Source organism: Zeugodacus cucurbitae, chromosome Y (genome assembly GCF_028554725.1).
Source record: "Zeugodacus cucurbitae isolate PBARC_wt_2022May chromosome Y, idZeuCucr1.2, whole genome shotgun sequence".
In the NCBI taxonomy this organism is placed as follows: domain Eukaryota; kingdom Metazoa; phylum Arthropoda; class Insecta; order Diptera; family Tephritidae; genus Zeugodacus; species Zeugodacus cucurbitae.
The window spans coordinates 1,035,195-1,055,898 of NC_071673.1; the positions used below are offsets into that span (position 1 = coordinate 1,035,195).

Genomic DNA, 20,704 nt, shown 5'->3' on the forward strand with positions numbered 1-20,704 from the left:
TAAAAACATTGCAAATTTATTTTATTGGTGATGCAAATCGTGAATTGAATGTACGTTGTACAATTGCTTTGAATACAAGGCGAGAAATTATTTGTGAGCTACAAAGGTTTTTCCATCAGCATAACGCATTAGTTCAATTGTTCAAAATTGCTCTCGATCGTATGCCCTCTGATCATCACAAAATCGTAATAAGGGCTGATAGAACACCATTTGGAGAGCATGAAAGGCGATTCAATGCACCGACAATTGATGAGGTTGCAATTGTAATTTGTGGTGATAAGTTTCAATCGCGTGATATTATACTTCATCGTAGAAATGACCAATTGCAACGTGTTTCCGAACTTCATCGTAGTTACGACGCATTAATATACCCAATATTGCATTGGAAAGGTGACGATGACTAATGGTGATATAAATACACCAATGATTGATCCACGAACAGGTAAATAATATTTTAAGTGTGTTGACATTTCATCATTTGTAGAAATTTCTTAAGTCACATTTTCCACTTATTTTAAGGCCTACACGTACAGAAAATAGTTAGTGCCATGAATTATTATTCTTATCGATTGATGGTTCGTCCACAAGAACAAAATTATATCTTGAGATGTCGTAAACTATATCATCAGTACATCGTTGATATGTACGTCAAAATAGAAACAGAACGTTTTAATTTTATTCGTTTCAACAAAGCAAAATTAAGATCTGAACAATATATTCATTTGCAAGATGCGATAGCGAATGATGCTAATATTAATGACATTGGACGTTTAACTATATTGCCATCTTCGTATATTGGTAGCCCACGGAATATGAACGAATATGCACAAGACGCAATGTGTTATGTAAGAAAATACGGTCGACCGGATCTGTTTATTACATTTACATGTAATCCGCAGTGGGATGACATCAAAAACAATTTATTTGCAGGACAGTCGACAACCGATCGTCATGATATTATTGCGCGTGTTTTTCGGCAAAAATGTAAAGCAATTATGGATTTAATTGCGAAATTATATGTATTTGGGGAGATACGTTGCCATATGTACCCCATTGAATGGCAGAAAAGGGGATTGCCGCACGCACATATACTAATTTGGCTGGTACATAAAGTAACTCCGGATCAAATCGATAACCTTATATCAGCTGAAATTCCTAATCACACTGCTGATCCTGAGTTCTTTCAAGTTGTCGTTAAAAACATGATACATGGACCGTGCGGTGAACTAAATATGAATTCACCATGTATGATTGATGAAAAGTGTTCGAAACGATACCCAAGGCAATTTACTTCAGACACAATAACGGACAATGACGGATATCCGTTGTATCGACGTAGATCACCTAATGATAATGGCAAAACGGCAACCATTAGAATGCATAACCAGGAAGTTGAAGTTGATAATCGTTGGGTGGTTCCGTATTGTCCATTATTATCGAAAATATTCAACGCTCATATAAATGTGGAATATTGTAATTCTGTCAAATCCATTAAATATATTTGCAAGTATGTAATTAAAGGGAGCGATATGGCTATTTTCGGTGTTGCTGGTGAGAATAGAAATGATGAAATTACTCAGTATCAAATGGGTCGCTATACAAGGAACAGCAGTTCAAGGGCATCCTGGCATTTTCCAAACAGATGCAATTTGCAGAATATATACAGTACATCCAAACAATGTTGAGTGTTTTTATTTGAGATTGTTATCAGTTAACGTGAATGGCCCAAAATCATTTCAAGAATTGAGAACAGTCAACGGACATTTGTGTAAAACATACCGTGAAGCATGCCAACTTTTGCATTTGTTGGAGGATGATGCTCATTGGGATTCAACACTTCATGATGCATCTATTTCGGCTCATCCTCAACAAATACGAATGCTGTTTGCCGTTATATTATCAACATGTATGCCATCAAATCCACTTGAATTATGGAACAAATATAAACATAATATTGCAGAAGATATTTTAATTCGTATGCGTCATCATGCAAGAAATCCTGATTTGTTGATAACTTTGGAAATGTACAATGAAGCTTTGATAATAATTGAAGATATGTGTCTACGGATTGCAAATAAAACATTAGTACAATTGGGTATGACCGCACCAAATCGTGACATGCATGATCTATTTGATCGTGAATTGCAACGTGAGCAGGAATTCAATTCTAATGATTTGCGTTTATTTGTACAATCGAATATAACCAAAATTAATATTCAGCAAAAACATGTCTATGACAAAATCATGCAAGCCATTTCCAATAATGCAGGTGGGTTATATTTCTTGGATGCACCTGGTGGTACAGGTAAAACGTTCGTTATATCACTGATTTTAGCCACTATTCGATCGGAACAGAAAATTGCATTGGCACTTGCATCTTCGGGAATTGCTGCTATATTATTAGAAGGTGGTCGGACAGCACACTCTGCATTAAAATTGCCATTGAATGTACAGGTGATTGAAACTCCAACTTGCAATATTTTGAGAAATTCTGCTATGGCAAAAGTTCTGCGATTAATGTCAATTATTTTATGGGATGAGTGTACAATGGCGAATAAAAAATTACTAGAAGCATTTAATCGAACAATGCAAGATTTACGTGGTAACCAACAGCCTTTTGGTGGTGCTTTGATATTACTGTCAGGGGATTTTCGACAAACATTGCCTGTCATTCCTCGGTCAACTCCTGCTGATGAAAATAATGCCTGTTTGAAGTCATAAGTTCTTTGGAGATATGTACAAAAATTGACACTGAACATTAATATGCGTATTCACCTACAAAATGATCCAGCTGCCCATGAGTTTTCAAAACAATTGTTACAAATTGGTGATGGCAAAATACAAATCGACAGAAGCAAGGGATTGATCACTGTACCGAACAATTTTTGTACAATTACGAAATCGATAGATGAATTGATTGAATATGTTTTTCCAAATATTCTTCAGAATTACAGAAACCATGATTGGTTGAGAGAGCGCGCCATTTTAGCACCGAAGAACATTCATATCAATGCCATAAATTTTCAAATTCAAGCAAAACTCCCAGGCGTAGTCACGACATATAAATCAATTGACAGTGCTATGAATCAAGATGAGGCAATGAATTATCCAACTGAATTTTTAAATTCATTAGAACCGGCTGGTATGCCACCGCATTGCTTGAATCTGAAAGTGGGTTCTTTGATTATATCATTGCGAAATTTTAATCCACCAAAACTGTGTAATGGCACCAGATTGGCAGTGAAAAATTTATTGTCAAATTTGATTGAAGCTACGATCTTAACTGGTAAATCAAAAGGATAAGTTTGTTTAATACCGCATATCCCTATGATTCCAACTGATATGCCATTTGAATTCAAACGATTACAATATCCTGTGCGTTTATCATTTGCGATGTCCATCAACAAAGCTCAAGGGCAAACACTTAACGTTTGTGGTGTGAATTTGGAGGAATCATGTTTTTCAAATGTCCAACTTTATGTTGCCTGTTCCAGAGTCGGTACCCCCATCCGTTTGTTTATTCATGCTCAAAATGGAAAAACAAAAAATTTTGATAGCCAGCAAATAATTAAATATATATATTTTTTTTTATAAATGAGTTTGATTTAATATTTCACTTTATACGTAGCGAAGCACGTACCGGGCCGCTATAAATATTATATGTATTCATTGTATTGCTTTCAAAAAATCATAAAGTTATCTGTAACACCACATTCATTGACTGTTAGGCGGTACAAAGTTCACCGGGTCAGCTAGTATATATAATATATTGTATTAAAAGTAAATTTTCAGGAAGGAGTACTTAAAACATACCTGAGAAAATGTAAACCTTACACATAATATATATACAGATGTAAAGTTATTAAATTAAACAAGTAGAGATGTAAATGCAATAAGTTTAATTAATTAAATATAAGAAACTGCATAATTAGTTATTTTGGGGTGTATGCTATATTGTTCCATTTGTGAATGTATAAGTTAAATGAATACATATATATATATTGATATATATAATATATTGTATTAAAAGTGAATTTACATTAAGGACTACTTAAAACATACCTGAGAAAATTTAAAATAAAAGATTTTAAGTAAATATGCTATTGTTCTATTTGTCAATTTATAATTTACAAGAAAGTGAACCTTAAACATAATATATATACAGATGTAAAGTTATTAATTTTTGAATAAATTGTATATATGGTTCTACAAGAAAGTGAACAATAATCATAAATATAAATATCAGAAACTGCATAATTAGTTATTGTGAGTATGTATGCTATATTGTTCTATTTGTGAATGTATAAGTTAATTGAATATATATATATACTAGCTGACCCGGCAAACTTCGTTCTGCTCAAAATAGATTTTTTTTCATTTCAAAAATTACACCGGAATTGGTTTTAATAGAATATGAAAGATTTTTCCTAATTTCATTGTGTATACTTTAAATACCGCCTTTTTTGTCCTTGACAAATTCCCAATATTGAAAAATAGTGAAGAAAAAATTATTGCTGAGTTTTTTGAACTGTTTTTGATAAAAAATTTAAATAAAAAAACATGATATACAGTACATATTTAGTTTAGGGCTGCACGGTACACGATATTTTTGGTTTTCTGTTCCGTGGCGTAAATAAACAGTGAGGAAGGTTTTCCAACACGGGAACACGCCACATAGAGCTGGCCATGTGAAAAGCAAAACATTTCTAAATTTATGCCGCATACTTCCAGCGACTGCCCTTGTGACTTGTTTATTGTCATCGCAAATGCAAGTTTTACTGGGAACTGCAAACGTATGAATTGGAATGGCAAATCTGTTGAAGTTAATGGAATTCGGGGAAGTAAGCATTCCTCTTCCTTGAACGGGCCTTTCAAAATGCGTGCCACTATTAAACTGTCAATTAGCTTGGTCACAATCAGTCGAGTACCATTGCACAGTTTGGGAGCATAAAGATTCCGTAGCATAATAACTACAGACCCAACTTTGAGACGCAAATTATGAGGCGCCATTCCAGGCGGCATCAAAGAGTTTAAGAACTCCACTGGGTAATTTACTACCCCGTCTTCATTTTCAACGCGATCGATTGATTTATATGAACGCAGATCTCCCGGAATTTGATTTTGAATCGTCCAATTCAAGTCGTTGACATCCATATTTTTTGCTGCTAAAATTGCGCGCGTGCTTAACCAATCGTAGTTACCATAATTTTGAGCAATATTTGGATATACACTACTGATTAGTACATATTTATTAGATGTGAATTGGCAAATCGTAGTTGGAATCGATATTAATCCATTGCAAGGATCTATCGGAACTTGTCCATTTCCGATTCGCAGCAGCTCTTTTGAAAAAACCTCCGCAGTTTTATCGTTTTGCAGCAAAACTCGCATATTCATGGTCAATGAAATGGTTTTAACAAACCTCCACAAATGCGATGACTTCAGACATGCGTTTAGCTCATCCGCCGCTGTTGATTTTGGAATCACGGGAAGTGTTTGTCTAAAGTCGCCCGCCAGCAATATCATCACTCCTCCAAAGCAACGATTATTGTAGCGCAAATCTCTCAGTGTTCGGTCGAGTGTTTCTAATGATCGTTTGTGGGCCATTGTGCATTCATCCCATATGATTAACTTACATTTTTTTAAAACTTGTGCCATTGCTGATTGCTTTGAAATATTGCAAACAGGACCTTCGTGTATTTGCGAGTTTAATGGAAGCCTTCCACCTTCTAACAGTGTTGCAGCAATCCCGGTAGATGCAAGAGCTAATGCAATACCACCTTGACCACGTATTGCTGCTAGTATTAAAGACAATAGGAACGTTTTGCCAGTCCCGCCGGGCACATCGAGGTAAAATATGCCACCGTTTCCACTATCTACAGCATTTATTAGCTGATTGTACGCACTGCTTTGCTGTTCATTCAACAGTGGAACATTTGTTTGTACTTGTTGTTGCAAGTGAGTTATATCGTAAGCACGCTCGCGTTCCAATTCGCGACTCACTAAATCCTTTGTTTGACAACTTGGTGCCGGCATATGAACTTCAATCAATAGTTTTCTACTCATAAGTAAACATAAATCTTCAATAAGGACTAATGCTTCATTATAGATGTCAGCGTTCATTTGTAAGTCGACATTTCTCGTCGCTAATCGCAGGCGATGCAAAATATCTTCTGCCATGTCATCTTTGTACGTATCCCATAATAGACACGGGTTTGAAGGCTGACGTGTCGAAAGTGTACGAACTGCAGTGGCTGGTGAAGAAGCTATTGCATCCGCTAGCGTTTGATTCCAGTGACTGTCGTGTTCAAGCAATTGCAATTGTTGACATGCTTCTCGAAATGTTGTACAAATGGTACCATCTACAGTCCTCAATGATTCAAATGAAGTTGAACCGCGTACATTAATCAAAAGCAAACGTAGGTAAAAACAATCATCGTCCTTTGGATGGATTGTGTAAATTCTTCCCAATGCATCAGTTGAAAAAACACCTGGGTAACCATCTACCGGATGTCCGCTCTTCCTGCGCAACCATTTCTTCGAAGATGCATTCCATGTATAATACCGAGGCATCTCCGAGTAAAGCAATGTTCTCTCGAACGGATCACTGGTGCAAGTTGCAAAGAAACTTGTTAAAGTGGTTGCTGGTGGTATTTCCATTCGCTGTAATATGTTCTCTGCGTTGAAATAAACTCGCTGGCCATTCTCGAAATGAGCTGCCAGATGCACAACAGTAGGATGGCGTTCATGAATTGCAAATGAAAATATTCTCCAGATTGCTTCATTGCAGTTCACATATCCGCCCATTTGAAATTTGCTAATTTCATCTCGTTCAACGCCAATAACCGCCATATCGCTTCCTTTGGAGACATATTTGCAAACATACTTAATTGATTTTATTGAACTGCAATACTCAACATTTATATGTGTTTTGAATGCCTTAGACAAAATTGGCGAATATGGAACGATCCATGTGTTATCAACCACGAAATTCTTTCCTTTCAATTGAGTGATGAATGTTCTGCCATTGTCAGCGGGTGAGCGACGCCGATAGAGAGGGTATCCGTCGTTTCCAGTTTGAGTTTCCAAAATAAAAGCACGGGGATCGCGTTTTTTGCATTTACTGTCCGACATACAAACCGAAGATGGATCGTGTTCTCCGCATGGCCCATGCACCATATTGGCCATCACCACTTCGTACAACTCTGGATCTATTTCAACATCAGGAATTTCGGCGGAAATGATGTCATCAATTTGGTCAGGTGTAATTTTCTCCACCATCCAAAGAAGAATGTAATAGAAGAATGAATAAAGTCCATCAAACATCTGAGTTTTTGTTTAAACACGCGTGCTGTAACGTCGTGGCGATCGCTTGGTGATTGACCGGGATGCAATAGATTCGTAATATCTGGCTTTTTGGATTGAAAGTAAATGTAGCAAACAAATCCGGCCGTCCATAATTGCGCACGTAAGTCATCGCATCCTCTAAGTACTCATGCATGTGTCTAGGACTGCTAATGTACGTCGATGGGAAAATATAGAGTCGACCAATATCTGTAATATCCGCATCACCATTCATTGCATCTCTTAAGTGAATATACTCTTCAGATCGCAACATCGACTGATTGTATCGCATGTAATTAAGTCGTTCTGTCTCAACTTTAACGTACATGTCAACTGCATACTGTTGAAATAACCGTCCATATCTCAGTAAGTGGTTGTCATAGTTTTGGCGAATCATCATTCGATATGCGTAAAACTTCATTGAACTTACTTTTGTATTTGTCTCGACACCTAGAAGCTTAAATTACCTATATGAAGTAGCAGACAAAAATTTTTTTTACTAACCATTCACCGGATTTATCATCTTATATCCTAAGTGATATCCGTCTTCTCCACGGCAGAACATAAGCGGATATTGCATTGCGTCGTAAGACCGATGTGTCTCACTTATCCGTTTTAGTGCGTTTTGATTTCTACGTTTGATAACAATATCATGCGACTGCAAATTTTCTCCAACAACAACAACTGATATTTCGCTAACTGTAGGAGCATTATATTGTCTTTCATGTGTCCCTGTTGGTCTTTTGTTCGCTTGTATGATTATACTATGGTCATCTGTTGGCATACGTTCCAACAAAATCGTAAACAGTTTAATGAGGCCATTGTGTTCGTGTAACATTTGCTGCAATTGTTCGATTATTTCTCTTTTCGTTGTATTGAAGATAGAACAACGCCGATTTACTTCATCATGTGAATCTCCCAGAAAGTAAATTTGGAGATATTTGTGTTCTTGATCTGGATGCGGCAACAGCGATCCAGCGAGATGAAAAATTTGCCCATGAACCTGTATAATTGGAGGAAAGCTCTGTAGTTTCTGTCGAATATTGTTTGGCAAAAATACCTTAAACGTTGAATTGTAGTTTTGTTCACTTACAATTTCACCGCTAAACGACGTCATTTGAAAACAATCGTTGTACATTTTAGTGTGCTTTAAGAAATGGCTCGAGTGAGGAGATTCAACGTAAAGCAGCTGGAACAATGGCTGTGGTGGTGGAAGCAATTCTGGCAACTTAACCTTTCCCCCGGCGCAACATAACCCTGGCGGTTCATTTTTAAATTTGACTGCATTGCAATATTGACAAACTACTGACATCTGACCGATTTGAACAGATGCGCTATATTGAATGTTTGGATCATATCGAAAACCTGCCCGTTCAATATTCACAAAAGAAAGATGTTGCCGCTGTTGTCGTCGAATAATCGCATGTTGTGATCTTACTTCATCACTTTGGAGAGCACGAACTGCCGTTCTTCCCGATCGTTGTTGCTGATTGTGAACTTCCCTTCCTCTCAATCGTTCTTGCTGATTGTATGTTTGGTTGACATATTCTAACTGGTGCGTGCTATACTCCAGCAGTCTATTTCGTGGTGATACCCTCTCAATAACACTTTCCCTTTGACGTGCTCTGCTATTTCGTGTTCTCCTTGCGGCCTCGGAACTCCGAGAAGTGTTACCATACTTACTGATTCCATATAGGTCTATAGCAATTTTCAGGTCCTTACCTTGAACACTTTCACAGATATTCTGCTTAAAAAATTTAGTTTGTATGGGAGGTACCACGCCCCCTTATTCGATAGCCCCGGTTTTATAGGTGAGAGTGGTGTTGTTATCCTGTAGCTCCGTACCAATTTTCATGTGCTACCTTAAACACTTTTGAAGATATTCGACTTGAAAAATTCAATTTGTATGGGAGGTGCCACGCCCCCTTAATATTTTGTTCTGATTTTAAGACATGACCTGCGCGTGGTAATAACAAACAAATCCCCCAAAGGAAGTATTTTATTTGGTTCAGCCGTGAGTTTTAGCGTTACAACTATACACCATTTCATTTTTATATATATAGACTAGATGACCCGGCAAACTTCGTTCTGCTCAAAATAGATTTTTTTTTTTCATTTCAAAAATTACACCGGCATTGGTTTTAATAGAATATGAAAGATTTTTCCTAATTTCATTGTGTATACTTTAAATACCGCTTTTTTTGTCCTTGACAAATTCCCAATATTGAAAAATAGTGAAGAAAAAATTATTGCTGAGTTTTTTGAACTGTTTTTGATAAAAAATTTAAATAAAAAAACATGATATACAGTACATATTTAGTTTAGGGCTGCACGGTACACGATATTTTTGGTTTTCTGTTCCGTGGCGTAAATAAACAGTGAGGAAGGTTTTCCAACACGGGAACACGCCACATAGAGCTGGCCATGTGAAAAGCAAGACATTTCTAAATTTATGCCGCATACTTCCAGCGACTGCCCTTGTGACTTGTTTATTGTCATCGCAAATGCAAGTTTCACTGGGAACTGCAAACGTCTGAATTGGAATGGCAAATCTGTTGAAGTTAATGGAATTCGGGGAAGTAAGCATTCCTCTTCCTTGAACGGGCCTTTCAAAATGCGTGCCACTATTAAATTGTCCATTAGCTTGGTCACAATCAGTCGAGTACCATTGCACAGTTTGGGAGCATGAAGATTCCGTAGCATAATAACTACAGACCCAACTTTGAGACGCAAATTATGAGGCGCCATTCCAGGCGGCATCAAAGAGTTTAAGAACTCCACTGGGTAATTTACTACCTCGTCTTCATTTTCAACGTGATCGATTGATTTATATGAACGCAGATCTCCCGGAATTTGATTTTGAATCGTCCAATTCAAGTCGTTGACATCCATATTTTTTGCTGCTAAAATTGCGCGCGTGCTTAACCAATCGTAGTTACCATAATTTTGAGCAATATTTGGATATACACTACTGATTAGTACATATTTATTAGATGTGAATTGGCAAATCGTAGTTGGAATCGATATTAATCCACTGCAAGGATCTATCGGAACTTGTCCATTTCCGATTCGCAGCAGCTCTTTTGAAAAAACCTCCGCAGTTCTATCGTTTTGCAGCAAAACTCGCATATTCATGGTCAATAAAATGGTTTTAACAAACCTCCACAAATGCGTTGACTTCAGACATGCGTTTAGCTCATCCGCCGCTGTTGATTTTGGAATCACGGGAAGTGTTTGTCTAAAGTCGCCCGCCAGCAATATCATCACTCCTCCAAAGCAACGATTATTGTAGCGCAAATCTCTCAGTGTTCGGTCGAGTGCTTCTAATGATCGTTTGTGGGCCATTGTGTAAATTAAAAGATTTTAAGTAAACATGCTATTGTTCTATTTGTCAATGTCAATATATGTGATATAAGGTTCTATTTGTCAATATTTATTTGACAGCAATGTGAACTTTATACATAAATCTGAGAAACTGGATAATTAATGATTTCGATGACATAACGTTTTTGATGTTAGTTATTTTGAGTAAGTATGCTATATTTTGAAGAAGTTGAAATCTAAATATAAATCTGAGAATACATTTTCATTTACATTTATTATTTTATTTTAATTATTTTGAGTAAATATGCTATATTTTTCTATTTGTCAATGTACAATCTACAAGAAACTGAACACTAAACATAAACGTGAACAGATGTAAAATGTTTGATGTTATATAATTCTAATATATGGTTCTGTTTGTCGATATTGCATAATTTACAAGAAAGTGAGTCTTAAACATAATATATGTACAGATCTGAAGTTATTAATTTTAGAATAAATTGTATATATGGTTCTACAAGAAAGTGAACAATAATCATAATTATAAATCTGAGAAACTGCAAAATTAGTTATTGTGAGTACGTATACTATATTGTTCTATTCGTGAATGTATAAGTTAATTGAATATATATATATTGTATCGAAAGTGAATTTTCAGGAAGGTGAACTTCAACATAAATCTGAGAAAATGTAAAATAAAAGATTTTAAATAAATATGCTATTGTTCTATTTGTCGATATTTATTTAACAGGAATGGGAACTTTATACATAAATCTGATAAACTGGATAATTAATGATTTCGATGACATAACGTTTTTGATGTTTGTTATTTTGAGTAAGTATGCTATATTTTGAAGAATTTGAACTCTAAATATAAATCTGAGAATACATTTTCATTTTACATTTATTATTTTATTTTAATTATTTTGAGTAAATATGCTATATTTTTCTATTTGTCAATGTACAATCTACAAGAAACTGAACACTAAACATAAACGTGAACAGATGTAAAATGTTTGATGTTATATAATTCTAATATATGGTTCTGTTTGTCGATATTGCATAATTTACAAGAAAGTGAGTCTTAAACATAATATATGTACAGATCTGAAGTTATTAATTTTAGAATAAATTGTATATATGGTTCTACAAGAAAGTGAACAATAATCATAATTATAAATCTGAGAAACTGCAAAATTAGTTATTGTGAGTACGTATACTATATTGTTCTATTCGTGAATGTATAAGTTAATTGAATATATATATATTGTATCGAAAGTGAATTTTCAGGAAGGTGAACTTCAACATAAATCTGAGAAAATGTAAAATAAAAGATTTTAAATAAATATGCTATTGTTCTATTTGTCGATATTTATTTAACAGGAATGGGAACTTTATACCTAAATCTGATAAACTGGATAATTAATGATTTCGATGACATAACGTTTTTGATGTTTGTTATTTTGAGTAAGTATGCTATATTTTGAAGAATTTGAACTCTAAATATAAATCTGAGAATACATTTTCATTTTACATTTATTATTTTATTTTAATTATTTTGAGTAAATATGCTATATTTTTCTATTTGTCAATGTAAAATCTACAAGAAAGTGTTCTTTAAATATAAGTTTATAAGTTAAGTAAAATGTTTGATGTTATATAATTCTAACACATGGTTCTGTTTGTCGATATTAATTTCACAAGAATGTGAACTTTATACATAAATCTGAGAAAATGCATAATTTATGTTTTCGAGATGAGATATAAAGACATTGATTTTAAATAAATGCGATACATTGTTCAATTTATCGATATTCAGTTTACAGAGAAATTGTTAATTAATTTTTTTTGAGTAAATATGCTATATTGTCCTATTTGTCAATGTATAATTTACAAGAAAGTGAATCTTAAACATAATATATAAGGAGATGTAAAGTTATTAATTTTGGAATAAATTTTATATATGGTTCTACAAGAAAGTGAACAATAATCATATATATAAATCTGAGAAACTGCATAATTAGTTATTATGAGTATGTATGCTATATTGTTCTATTTGTGAATTTATAAGTTAATTGAATATATATATATTGTATCGAAAGTGAATTTACAGGAAGGTGAACATCAAACATAAATCTGAGGAAATGGAAATTAAAAGATTTTAAGTAAAAATGCTATTGATATATTTGTCAATGTCGATATATGTGATATAAGGTTATATATGTCGATATTTATTTAACAGGAATGTGAACTTTATACATAAATCTGAGAAACTGGATAATTAATGATTTCGATGACATAACGGTTTTGATGTTAGATGTTTTGAGTAAGGATGCTATATTTTGAAGAAGTTGAACTATAAATATAAATCTAGAATACATTTGCTTTATTATTTTATTTTAATAATTTTGAGTAAATCTGCTATATTTCTCTATTTGTCAATGTACAATCTACAAGAAAACCAATTTTAAACACAAATCTGAATAGATGGAAAGTTATTGATTTTAAATAAATGTGATATATGGTTATAATTGTCGATATTTATTTTACAAGAAATACTTAATGAAATTAATAAATTTGCTATATTGTTTTATTTGTCATTGTATAATTTATAAGAAAGTGAATTTACAGGAAGGAGTACTTAAAACTTACCTGAGAAAATGTAAAATTAATGATTTTAAGTACATATGATATTGTTCTATTTGTCAATGTATAATTTACAAGAAAGTGAACCTTAAACATAATGTATATACAGATCTGAAGTTATTAATTTTTGAATAAATTTTGTATATGGTTCTACAAGAAAGTGAAATATACTCATAAACATGTAGAGATTTAAATGCAATAATTTTAATAAATTAAATATTAGAAACTGCATAATTAGTTATTATGGGTATGTATGCTATATTTTTCTATTTGTGAATGTATAAGTTAAGTGAATCATATATCTATATATATAAAAATGAATGCCATTTTTCGTTGTGACTTTATAACTCAAGAACGGGCTCACCTATCCAAACCAAATTTTTAGGTTTTGTTTGGACTATTCAGTAGATGGTTTGTGTTTTGAAATTTTAAGAATCGGATACCAGGGTCTCGAGAAATAGGCCAAAACGTGGACCCGGGTAACCCTAAGATGTGTTAGTACAATTTGGGTAGCAAATGGAAGCTGTTGATGACTTTTATAGTATAGAGTATTTTTGATGCAGCTCCGTGACTAAGGTCTCGAGATATTGGCAAAAATGTTTTAAAAATTTCACCACATATATGTTACATTTTTTTTATTTAACTCGTACCTACTTGGAAAGCTGAAAAGCGCTCAATGTATGGTGGAATTATTTTTAAAAACATTGCAAATTTATTTTATTGGTGATGCAAATCGTGAATTGAATCTACGTTGTACAATTGCTTTGAATACAAGGCGAGAAATTATTTGTGAGCTACAAAGGTTTTTCCATCAGCATAACGCATTAGTTCAATTGTTCAAAATTGCTCTCGATCGTATGCCCTCTGATCATCACAAAATCGTAATAAGGGCTGATAGAACACCATTTGGAGAGCATGAAAGGCGATTCAATGCACCGACAATTGATGAGGGTGCAATTGTAATTTGTGGTGATAAGTTTCAATCGCGTGATATTATACTTCATCGTAGAAATGACCAATTGCAACGTGTTTCCGAACTTCATCGTAGTTACGACGCATTAATATACCCAATATTGCATTGGAAAGGTGACGATGACTATAATATAAATACACCAATGATTGATCCACGAACAGGTAAATAATATTTTAAGTGTGTTGACATTTCATCATTTGTAGAAATTTCTTAAGTCACATTTTCCACTTATTTTAAGGCCTACACGTACAGAAAAAAGTTAGTGCCATGAATTATTATTCTTATCGATTGATGGTTCGTCCACAAGAACAAAATTATATCTTGAGATGTCGTAAACTATATCATCAGTACATCGTTGATATGTACGTCAAAATAGAAACAGAACGTCTTAATTTTATTCGTTTCAACAAAGCAAAATTAAGATCTGAACAATATATTCATTTGCAAGATGCGATAGCAAATGATGCTAATATTAATGACATTGGACGTTTAACTATATTGCCATCTACGTATATTGGTAGCCCACGGAATATGAACGAATATGCACAAGACGCAATGTGTTATGTAAGAAAATACGGTCGACCGGATCTGTTTATTACATTTACATGTAATCCGCAGTGGGATGACATCAAAAACAATTTATTTGCAGGACAGTCGACAACCGATCGTCATGATATTATTGCGCGTGTTTTTCGGCAAAAATGTAAAGCAATTATGGATTTAATTGCGAAATTATATGTATTTGGGGAGATACGTTGCCATATGTACCCCATTGAATGGCAGAAAAGGGGATTGCCGCACGCACATATACTAATTTGGCTGGTACATAAAGTAACTCCGGATCAAATCGATAACCTTATATCAGCTGAAATTCCTAATCACACTGCTGATCCTGAGTTCTTTCAAGTTGTCGTTAAAAACATGATACATGGACCGTGCGGTGAACTAAATATGAATTCACCATGTATGATTGATGAAAAGTGTTCGAAACGATACCCAAGGCAATTTACTTCAGACACAATAACGGACAATGACGGATATCCGTTGTATCGACGTAGATCACCTAATGATAATGGCAAAACGGCAACCATTAGAATGCATAACCAGGAAGTTGAAGTTGATAATCGTTGGGTGGTTCCGTATTGTCCATTATTATCGAAAATATTCAACGCTCATATAAATGTGGAATATTGTAATTCTGTCAAATCCATTAAATATATTTGCAAGTATGTAATTAAAGGGAGCGATATGGCTATTTTCGGTGTTGCTGGTGAGAATAGAAATGATGAAATTACTCAGTATCAAATGGGTCGCTATACAAGGAACAGCAGTTCAAGGGCATCCTGGCATTTTCCAAACAGATGCAATTGGCAGAATATATACAGTACATCCAAACAATGTTGAGTGTTTTTATTTGAGATTTTTATCAGTTAACGTGAATGGCCCAAAATCATTTCAAGAATTGAGAACAGTCAACAGACATTTGTGTGAAACATACCGTGAAGCATGCCAACTTTTGCATTTGTTGGAGGATGATGCTCATTGGGATTCAACACTTCATGATGCATCTATTTCGGCTCATCCTCAACAAATACGAATGCTGTTTGCCGTTATATTATCAACATGTATGCCATCAAATCCACTTGAATTATGGAACAAATATAAACATAATATTGCAGAAGATATTTTAATTCGTATGCGTCATCATGCAAGAAATCCTGATTTGTTGATAACTTTGGAAATGTACAATGAAGCTTTGATAATAATTGAAGATATGTGTCTACGGATTGCAAATAAAACATTAGTACAATTGGGTATGACCGCACCAAATCGTGACATGCATGATCTATTTGATCGTGAATTGCAACGTGAGCAGGAATTCAATTCTAATGATTTGCGTTTATTTGTACAATCGAATATAACCAAAATTAATATTCAGCAAAAACATGTCTATGACAAAATCATGCAAGCCATTTCCAATAATGCAGGTGGGTTATATTTCTTGGATGCACCTGGTGGTACAGGTAAAACGTTCGTTATATCACTGATTTTAGCCACTATTCGATCGGAACAGAAAATTGCATTGGCACTTGCATCTTCGGGAATTGCTGCTACATTATTAGAAGGTGGTCGGACAGCACACTCTGCATTAAAATTGCCATTGGATGTACAGGTGATTGAAACTCCAACTTGCAATATTTCGAGAAATTCTGCTATGGCAAAAGTTCTGCGATTAATGTCAATTATTTTATGGGATGAGTGTACAATGGCGAATAAAAAATTACTAGAAGCATTTAATCGAACAATGCAAGATTTACGTGGTAACCAACAGCTTTTTGGTGGTGCTTTGATATTACTGTCAGGGGATTTTCGACAAACATTGCCTGTCATTCCTCGGTCAACTCCTGCTGATGAAAATAATGCCTGTTTGAAGTCATCAGTTCTTTGGAGATATGTACAAAAATTGACACTGAACATTAATATGCGTATTCACCTACAAAATGATCCAGCTGCCCATGAGTTTTCAAAACAATTGTTACAAATTGGTGATGGCAAAATACAAATCGACAGAAGCAAGGGATTGATCACTGTACCGAACAATTTTTGTAGAATTACGAAATCGATAGATGAATTGATTGAATATGTTTTTCCAAATATTCTTCAGAATTACAGAAACCATGATTGGTTGAGAGAGCGCGCCATTTTAGCACCGAAGAACATTCATATCAATGCCATAAATTTTCAAATTCAAGCAAAACTCCCAGGCGTAGTCACGACATATAAATCAATTGACAGTGCTATGAATCAAGATGAGGCAATGAATTATCCAACTGAATTTTTAAATTCATTAGAACCGGCTGGTATGCCACCGCATTGCTTGAATCTGAAAGTGGGTTCTTTGATTATATCATTGCGAAATTTTAATCCACCAAAACTGTGTAATGGCACCAGATTGGCAGTGAAAAATTTATTGTCAAATTTGATTGAAGCTACGATCTTAACTGGTAAATCAAAAGGATAAGTTTGTTTAATACCGCATATCCCTATGATTCCAACTGATATGCCATTTGAATTCAAACGATTACAATATCCTGTGCGTTTATCATTTGCGATGTCCATCAACAAAGCTCAAGGGCAAACACTTAACGAAGCACGTACCGGGCCGCTATAAATATTATATGTATTCATTGTATTGCTTTCAAAAAATCATAAAGTTATCTGTAACACCACATTCATTGACTGTTAGGCGGTACAAAGTTCGCCGGGTCAGCTAGTATATATAATATATTGTATTAAAAGTAAATTTTCAGGAAGGAGTACTTAAAACATACCTGAGAAAATGTAAACCTTACACATAATATATATACAGATGTAAAGTTATTAAATTAAACAAGTAGAGATGTAAATGCAATAAGTTTAATTAATTAAATATAAGAAACTGCATAATTAGTTATTTTGGGGTGTATGCTATATTGTTCTATTTGTGAATGTATAAGTTAAATGAATACATATATATATATTGATATATATAATATATTGTATTAAAAGTGAATTTACATTAAGGACTACTTAAAACATACCTGAGAAAATTTAAAATAAAAGATTTTAAGTAAATATGCTATTGTTCTATTTGTCAATTTATAATTTACAAGAAAGTGAACCTTAAACATAATATATATACAGATGTAAAGTTATTAATTTTTGAATAAATTGTATATATGGTTCTACAAGAAAGTGAACAATAATCATAAATATAAATATCAGAAACTGCATAATTAGTTATTGTGAGTATGTATGCTATATTGTTCTATTTGTGAATGTATAAGTTAATTGAATATATATATATACTAGCTGACCCGGCAAACTTCGTTCTGCTCAAAATAGATTTTTTTTCATTTCAAAAATTACACCGGAATTGGTTTTAATAGAATATGAAAGATTTTTCCTAATTTCATTGTGTATACTTTAAATACCGCCTTTTTTGTCCTTGACAAATTCCCAATATTGAAAAATAGTGAAGAAAAAATTATTGCTGAGTTTTTTGAACTGTTTTTGATAAAAAATTTAAATAAAAAAACATGATATACAGTACATATTTAGTTTAGGGCTGCACGGTACACGATATTTTTGGTTTTCTGTTCCGTGGCGTAAATAAACAGTGAGGAAGGTTTTCCAACACGGGAACACGCCACATAGAGCTGGCCATGTGAAAAGCAAGACATTTCTAAATTTATGCCGCATACTTCCAGCGACTGCCCTTGTGACTTGTTTATTGTCATCGCAAATGCAAGTTTTACTGGGAACTGCAAACGTATGAATTGGAATGGCAAATCTGTTGAAGTTAATGGAATTCGGGGAAGTAAGCATTCCTCTTCCTTGAACGGGCCTTTCAAAATGCGTGCCACTATTAAACTGTCCATTAGCTTGGTCACAATCAGTCGAGTACCATTGCACACTTTGGGAGCATGAAGATTCCGTAGCATAATAACTACAGACCCAACTTTGAGACGCAAATTATGAGGCGCCATTCCAGGCGGCATCAAAGAGTTTAAGAACTCCACTGGGTAATTTACTACCCCGTCTTCATTTTCAACGCGATCGATTGATTTATATGAACGCAGATCTCCCGGAATTTGATTTTGAATCGTCCAATTCAAGTCGTTGACATCCATATTTTTTGCTGCTAAAATTGCGCGCGTGCTTAACCAATCGTAGTTACCATAATTTTGAGCAATATTTGGATATACACTACTGATTAGTACATATTTATTAGATGTGAATTGGCAAATCGTAGTTGGAATCGATATTAATCCACTGCAAGGATCTATCGGAACTTGTCCATTTCCGATTCGCAGCAGCTCTTTTGAAAAAACCTCCGCAGTTTTATCGTTTTGCAGCAAAACTCGCATATTCATGGTCAATGAAATGGTTTTAACAAACCTCCACAAATGCGATGACTTCAGACATGCGTTTAGCTCATCCGCCGCTGTTGATTTTGGAATCACGGGAAGTGTTTGTCTAAAGTCGCCCGCCAGCAATATCATCACTCCTCCAAAGCAACGATTATTGTAGCGCAAATCTCTCAGTGTTCGGTCGAGTGCTTCTAATGATCGTTTGTGGGCCATTGTGCATTCATCCCATATGATTAACTTACATTTTTTTAAAACTTGTGCCATTGCTGATTGCTTTGAAATATTGCAAACAGGACCTTCGTGTATTTGCGAGTTTAATGGAAGCCTTCCACCTTCTAACAGTGTTGCAGCAATCCCGGTAGATGCAAGAGCTAATGCAATACCACCTTGACCACGTGTTGCTGCTAGTATTAAAGACAATAGGAACGTTTTGCCAGTCCCGCCGGGCACATCGAGGAAAAATATGCCACCGTTTCCACTATCTACAGCATTTATTAGCTGATTGTACGCACAGCTTTGCTGTTCATTCAACAGTGGAACATTTGTTTGTACTTGTTGTTGCAAGTGAGTTATATCGTAAGCACGCTCGCGTTCCAATTCGCGACTCACCAAATCCCTTGTTTGACAACTTGGTGCCGGCATATGAACTTCAATCAATAGTTTTCTACTCATAAGTAAACATAAATCTTCAATAAGGACTAATGCTTCATTATAGATGTCAGCGTTCATTTGTAAGTCGACATTTCTCGTCGCTAATCGCAGGCGATGCAAAATATCTTCTGCCATGTCATCTTTGTACGTATCCCATAATAGACACGGGTTTGAAGGCTGACATGTCGAAAGTGTACGAACTGCAGTGGCTGGTGAAGAAGCTATTGCATCCGCTAGCGTTTGATTCCAGTGACTGTCGTGTTCAAGCAATTGCAATTGTTGACATGCTTCTCGAAATGTTGTACAAATGGTACCATCTACAGTCCTCAATGATTCAAATGAAGTTGAACCGCGTACATTAATCAAAAGCAAACGTAGGTATAAACAATCATCGTCCTTTGGATGGATTGTGTAAATTCTTCCCAATGCATCAGTTGAAAAAACACCTGGGTAACCATCTACCGGATGTCCGCTCTTCCTGCGCAACCATTTCTTCGAAGATGCATTCCATGTATAATACCGAGGCATCTCCGAGTAAAGCAATGTTCTCTCGAACGGATCACTGGTGCAAGTTGCAAAGAAACTTGTTAAAGTGGTTGCTGGTGGTATTTCCATTCGCTGTAATATGTTCTCTGCGTTGAAATAAACTCGCTGGCCATTCTCGAAATGAGCTGCCAGATGCACAACAGTAGGATGGCGTTCATGAATTGCAAATGAAAATATTCTCCAGACTGCTTCATTGCAGTTCACATATCTGCCCATTTGAAATTTGCTAATTTCATCTCGTTCAACGCCAATAACCGCCATATCGCTTCCTTTGGAGACATATTTGCAAACATACTTAATTGATTTT

The 20,704-nt window shown here is 34.7% G+C and overlaps 3 protein-coding genes across 3 annotated transcripts; all 3 read right to left on the reverse strand.

The window, feature by feature from the left end:
- Positions 1–4,578: 4,578 nt before the first annotated feature.
- LOC128923460 (uncharacterized) lies at positions 4,579–7,281 on the reverse strand. Its single transcript, XM_054235731.1, has one exon. It carries the CDS (start codon positions 7,279–7,281, stop codon positions 4,579–4,581), a length of 2,703 nt encoding a protein of 900 aa, XP_054091706.1.
- Positions 7,282–9,660: 2,379 nt separating this feature from the next.
- Positions 9,661–10,477, reverse strand: LOC128923461 (ATP-dependent DNA helicase pif1-like). The gene has a single exon (XM_054235733.1). It carries the CDS (start codon positions 10,471–10,473, stop codon positions 9,661–9,663), a length of 813 nt encoding a protein of 270 aa, XP_054091708.1. The 5' UTR covers positions 10,474–10,477.
- A 7,907-nt stretch (positions 10,478–18,384) lies between these two features.
- On the reverse strand, positions 18,385–20,466 carry LOC128923462 (ATP-dependent DNA helicase PIF1-like). Its single transcript, XM_054235734.1, has one exon. The coding sequence runs from the start codon at positions 20,464–20,466 to the stop codon at positions 18,385–18,387; it is 2,082 nt and encodes a 693-aa protein (XP_054091709.1).
- Between the last annotated feature and the right edge of the window lie 238 nt (positions 20,467–20,704).